This window comes from Musca vetustissima, unplaced genomic scaffold, assembly GCF_032173495.1.
Source record: "Musca vetustissima isolate MV318-11 ecotype Yass unplaced genomic scaffold, APGP_CSIRO_Mvet_v1 utg19239, whole genome shotgun sequence".
NCBI lineage: Eukaryota > Metazoa > Arthropoda > Insecta > Diptera > Muscidae > Musca > Musca vetustissima.
The window spans coordinates 45,596-52,433 of NW_026873873.1; the positions used below are offsets into that span (position 1 = coordinate 45,596).

The window sequence follows — 6,838 nt, forward strand, 5'->3', positions numbered from 1 at the left end:
ATCTAGGATTTGCTAGGCCCTTCTGACTTTTTTTACAAATTGACGGCTTTTAGGCCTTAGGCCTCTTAAAAATCTACGCTTTGTAAGGCCTTTTTAAAAATCTACGATTTGTAAGGCTGTTTTTAAAAATCTACGCTTTGTAAGGCCTTCTTAAAAATCTACGCTTTGTAAGGCCCTTTTAAAAATCTACGCTTTGTAAGGCCTTTTTAAAAATCTACGCTTTGTTAGGCCGTTTTAAAAGTCTGTTAAGTCTTATTAAAAATCTACAATGTGATAATCCTTCGAAAAAAATCTAGAATTTTTACCTAGCTAGGCCTTTAGACCCTCGTAAGACCCTTCGGAAAAATTTTTATTCAATATTTTATTTAAAATCTACGACTTTTAGGCCCTTCAGAAAATATTTTATTCAAAATCGAGGCCTTGTTAGACCTTTCAGAAAATATTTTATTAAAAATCTATGTCGTGTTAGGCCTTTCGGAAAATGTTTTATTGAAAGCTATGCTTTGTTAGGACCTTTAGAAAATATATTATTAAGAATCTACGCCTTGTTTGGCCATTCATGAAATATTTTATTAAAAATCTAAACCTTTTTAGGCTATTCTGAAAATATTTTATTAAAAATCTACGATTTTCTAGACGCTGTAAAATATATGTTTAAAAAATCTAAACCTTGCTAGATCCTTCAAAAAATATTTTTAAAAAAATCCTCGCCTTGTGGTGGCTTCAAAAAATATTTTTTTAAAAATGTACGGCTTTCGAGGTACAAAAATCTTCATCATAATTATTTTGTGAAAAATTACGCTCTGGCCAGCTTCAAAAAAATCTATGTTCTGTCAGCTCTTCAAAAAATTAATTTTTATAAATCTATTTTCTGTCAGTCCTTAAATTTTGTTCCATACAACCGAAAAAATAACATTGTTTCAATTATGGTTTGCCCTCAAACTATCCCAGCTCCAATTGCAATCTTTTAGGGATATGCAAAAGAACAACAACTACAATAACTATTATAATAAACGAACTTCTTATGAGAGGGAAAACAAAATCCAGTCAACTGTTATTTTTATTCTGAACTTTAGTTTTTCCTTCTAGTTGTTTTTTCTGAAGTTGTTAAACAATATGTCAAAGTCAAATGATGATGATAAGTGTGTTTGTCGTTGCGTTTACGTTTGCATCATTTTCCATGGACGCACACACACCGACACGCACACTTGACTTCCTTGTGGACTCCTGGTGTGTTTGACGAAGGGAGTGATAAGATTGTTTCTTGTTGTTGTTGTTTCTGCTGCTGTTGAAAGTTTCAGTTTTACAAGGGTAACAACTTTGCGGTTTGGCTTTGGGATGGAAACAAAAAAAAAAAAAGATGACAAAGAGATGGCCCATTTTTGTGTGACATTTAAATAAAAGTAATAAATTATTGTCTTTTGTAAGTAATTTTTTTTTCAAACAAAATGATATATTGTTTGGAAAATATTTTTAAGAAGTCCTTAAAAATGAAGAGAAAAAAATTGTTTTTTGTTTGTGTGACCGCACACATAAAGATGCAATTATATAAATATGAAATAAATTGTTTTGAGGTTTTGACAAGGTTATTTATTTATTTTGGGGTTTGACAAAATAAAACATTTTTTTATTAGGGCTTCAAAATTTAGACCTCGAAAAAAAATTATTTAAAAATCTTCGCTTTGTTTACGTGTGAACAAAATTATTTAAAAAACCTGCGCCTTGTTTAGGTGTTGAAAAAATTTATTTAAAAAATCGTTTAGGCTTTGAAAAAAATGATTTAAAAACCAGTAAGAAAGTTCAAAAGTCGGACGTGGCCGACTATATAATCTTCACCACTTTGGGTACATGCCAGACATGTTAATATCTACAATATCCTGTATATAGGACGCTCATAGAATCTTTGGAGGACCATTGAGATGGAATCGGGCGAAATTAAATGTGCTATCTAGATAGGTATTTGAACCAATTGAAAATCCCCATACACATACCATTCTGAAAACAATGAAAAATTTCATGTCAAATGGACGGAATTGGATTCTTTGGTGTACCATATGTATGAAATCGGGCCATATTATGTATGGGAGCTATATATAAGCACATGGACCTAATTGAGTAACCGTTGCATACACCATTTGTTTTTTGTAATCACTTTACTCAATTTAATGCCCTCTGCCAAATTTCGTATAACAAACATTTACATAAAATCGAACGAAAATATCTATAAGACGTATATCAAAATCTGAACCGATTTCAACGAACCTTATCACTCATATTTTTTTTCTCAGTAGCATTCGCTATGCAAAAAATTTAACTCAATCAGACAAATATTGGGAGTTTGGGAGCTATATCAAAATCTGAACCGATTTACAAAATCGCAGACATTAGTCTGGATCTAATTCAGTACTCTGTACAACATTTTGTCCCAATCGGACAAATATTGTGAGTTTAGTGTATCATGCAAAAAAAAAAAAAAAAAATATCGGACGAAACTATATATGGGGGCTATGTCTAAATCTGAATCAATTTTAACAAAACTTCGCAGACATCAGTTTGCACCTAATTCATTACTCTGTGCAGAATTTTGTCCCAATCGGACAAATATTGGGAGTTTGGTGCATCACTCACTTAAAATCGGACGAAACTATATATGGGAGCTATATTTAAATCTGAACCCATTTTAACAAACCTTCGCAGACATTAGTCTGGACCTAATTCAATACTCTGTGCAAAATTTGGTGCCAATCGGACAAATATTGGGAGTTTGGTTTATAACTCTCCAGAAATCCGACGAAAATATATATGGGAGCTATATCCAAATCTGAACCGATTTTTGCGAAACTTGGCACACATCATTCTAGGCTAAATTCAGTACACTGTACCAAATGTCGTGCAAATCGAAATATATTTAGGGACTTTTGTGCACCATTTACATTAAATCGGACGAAAATATATACGGGAGCTTTATCTAAATCTTAACCGATTTTTGCGAAACTTAGCACACATCATTCTAGGCTTAAGTCAGTAAGTTGTGTCAAATTTCGTGCAAATAGAAAAATATATAAGGACTATGGTGCACCATTTATTGAAAATCGGACGAAAATATATATGGGAGATATATTTAAATCTAGACCGATTTTCGCGGAACTTAGCACACATCATTCTAGACTTAATTCAGTACGCTGTGCTAAATTTCGTGTAAATCGAATGATATATAGGTATATTGGTGCACAATTTATTGAAAATCGGAAGAAACTTTATATGGGAGCTATATCTAAATCTCTACCCATTTGCAGGAAACTGAAAACACGTCATTCTAGACCTAATTCATTACGCTGTGCCCAATTTCGTCAAAATTGAAAGGTATATAGGTACATAATTTTATTAAATCGGACGAAAATATATATGGGTGCTATATCTTAATTTGAACCGATTTTTCCCAATTTCAATTAGGTTCGTCCTTGGGCCATATAAATGACCTATGCCAAATTTCATCCAATTCGGATAATAAATGCGACATTTACTTTGTTTACAATTTAAAATGGACAGACAGACAGAGGACAGGAGGGACGGTAGGATGGACGGACGGGCATGCATAAATCGATTTAGAAATTGATTCTCTGCATATTCTCAAAAAGAACCATGTGTCTATCTCGTTTCCTTTTGCCTGTTACAAACATATGCACAAACACATAATACCATGTACCACAGTGCGGTGAAGGATATAAAAATCGACGCCTATCTAACTCTTTAAAAATATATTTGAAAAATCTACACCTATCTAGTCTTTTAAGAAATCTATGCCTATCTTAGGCTTTTAGGAAATCTATGCCCATCTAGGCCCTTATGAAATCTTTTTTAAAAAATCTACGCCTATCTAGTCTTTTAAGAAATCTATGCCTATCTAGGCCTTTATGAAATATTTTTAAAAAATCTACGCCTATCTAGGTTTTTAAGAAATATATGCCTATATAGGCCCTTATGAAATATTTTTAAAAAATCTACGCCCTTTCTAGGCTCTTAAAAAATTTATGCCTAACTAGGCCCTTATGAAATATTTTTAAAAAATCTACGCCTAGGCCTTGTTGGAACTTCATAAAAATATTTTTAATAAGTCTCATTAGCTTCACTTATTGTCACACTTATAGCTTCACTTATTGTCACACATATTCCGCAAAACTCTCAGACCAACTTCACCTAAATTAAAGTGACACACAATCACACACACTTAAGCAACCCGCTCAAAGCCATACAACCATATTTGATGTCATCATAATGAGGGAATGTAGGCAGGAAATACCCATGGCAATATTATCCACACATACTTCAACATAATTTAAATCTTCAACATATACTTATATAGAATTTGTATATAATATATGTATGTATATATGCATACATTATACATCTCATATTTACATACATTTCTCATTTAATTTTCTCTTTTTCACAGATACACCAATTTGCAAACATTTAGATCGTGTCATCTTAATTGGAGCCTCAAAGGATGAAACTGTCGAAGTTGCGTGTGAAATTCAAGCGGATCCACCACCAAGGTAAGCGGGCATTTTGTCACTTTGTTATATTTTAACATATACATGCGACATATATATGTATGCATGTATGTGTGTGTGGGTATACGTAAGGGTGTGTTCGTGTGTGTATTTAAGATAAGTGTGCACATAAATATATTTAAGTGATGAAGAGAGGCATTGACATTTTGGGAGAAGCCCTTTTCGAAATTTAAATAGGTACACTATGGCTCAAAATTTTGTAAAACAAAACAGTAATAAATTTTCAAGTGGAAGCCTGTATAAATTCTCCACACTGCTAACCATAAAATTTATACACAGTACACACCTTTTCCACCATCAATTTTAGGGCCAACCCGCCCTCCCCCAAACAATTGCCAGCTGAAAGAAAATTCAAAACTAAATTGTTGCGGTTTGACATTCAAATGAACGTCGTTAACCAGTTCAACAGAGATTCCATGAAGGTGGCAAGGCTTGGATTTGGTTACTGATTGGCATTCAATGTATGTGTGTGTGTCGGTGTGTGCATCAACGTTTTTCAAAATATGTATGAAAGTGTTAGCATAACGTATGCACGAAAACCTAAGTGACTGTCTAAGTTTATGCTAATACAATGTGAATTGTATATATGTATGTCTCTCTGTGTGTGTTTCTGTTGAAAGGTAGAGTGGAAAAGTGACAGAATGAAATTTTCAACAATCTTGCTAAAATATTTCCCACAAAGACACAAAATTTGAATACACAGGCAGGCATACATAAAAGTGTTGTGGTTTTTGAGTGTATGTGTGTGTAACACCTACACAAACATATCTTGAAAGATTTCCCGACAGTCTCATCACTTGTTAAATTTTCCGCCAAGCTCAGACCGACAGCCACACAAAACGCCACAAAAAGAAAAACACAACGCAAAACATTTGATTAATGTTCCTTAAAGAGATTTTCCGAACGTAAATATTGCGTTTTCTGTGTGCATTGACATATTTTAGTCCTTGAATACGAATTGTTGTGGATTTTTGAATTTCAGATTGTGTAGGGGTGTGACGGAACCATATTTCTTTCAATGTTCTAACCACAAAATTTATTTGCCCCGGTTAACAAGAACCCAAATCAAATGAAAGAATATTTTGGCAGGATTTTAAATGTTGAGTAAGGTTTGCTTTGGATGTTTTGAGTGTGTCATAGGGGTTGCATTTTGTGAGGATAAGGACGAGGAGGTTTTTTGAACCCTACACCATAGTATGGTACAGAGTATAATGCATGTGTAAAAAAATAAAAATGCGCCCTGCAAGGCTTTTCAAAAAAAAAAAAAAATATGTTTAAAGAAATCGAGGAAATCTAGAAATCTACGCCGTGTTAAGTCCTTTAAAAACATTTTTAAGGAAATCTACGCCTTGTTAGGTCCTTTAGAAACATTTTTAAGGAAATCTACGCCTTGTTAGGTCCTTTAGAAACATTTTTAAGGAAATCTACGCCTTCTTAGGTCCTTTAAAAACATTTTTAAAGAACCCTAAGCCTTGTTAGGTCCTTTAAAAACAGTTTTAAAAAATCTACGCCTAATTGGAATTTCAATCAATGGCGCTGTGCTAGATTTTTTCCAAACCAACGCCTATTCGAAAAATATTTTAAAAAATCAACACCTCCTTTAAAAAATCTACGTATTGATAAGCCTTAAAACTATTTTATGAAAAAAAATTCTCCTTTTAGGGGCTTTCAAAAATTATTTTTATTAAAATATCTATGCCTTTTTAAGCTGGTAATACTGTATACTCGCTTGGTTATCATATATATATAAATAACCCGTTGATCTGCCCATAATTTACGCCCCTTATTGATCCTGCAAGCAAGCATCTCCTACATTAACTAAGCAAACATCTCCTATGGATATGGTTGCCTTGGCATCTGTAGTCGATGGTATAAGTACCATCGATGAACAAGAATAACAACAACGACAGAACCATTTATAATGTCAGACATATCAGATTCAGGAAGAAATAAGTAAGGAGACAAACTAGGATCTGTGTTCAAGAAAAAGGGGGAAGAACAATATCGACTCTACCTTTGGAGAACTCAAATTAAACACGACATAACTGTCATAAAATGTCGAAGGAGTGAATGGACAATAAGACAGTGGAAGAAATGAATAAAGATATTGTCAAAATCCATAAAAAATTGTCTGGGGTTGTAACTCCACAGGGTGAACCTGGGAAGTAACAGCGCACAGCAGGCTTGAGACTTAATTATCTTCTTCGAGGTCCTTCTTTAAGGATAAACCTGAGCTCTCCTCCATTTACTTGGAAGCAGCGAAG

The 6,838-nt window shown here is 33.4% G+C and overlaps 1 protein-coding gene across 1 annotated transcript in view; it reads left to right on the top strand.

Annotated features, from left to right (window-relative positions):
- Positions 1 to 4,560, top strand: part of LOC133328821 (nephrin-like) — a 48,428-nt gene extending 43,868 nt beyond the window's left edge. Inside the window, exon 7 of the mRNA XM_061537338.1 lies at positions 4,454 to 4,560. Within this exon, the coding sequence (XP_061393322.1) occupies positions 4,454 to 4,560 (107 nt within the window). The remainder of the gene's footprint in view (positions 1 to 4,453) is intronic.
- The last annotated feature ends 2,278 nt before the right edge of the window (positions 4,561 to 6,838 follow it).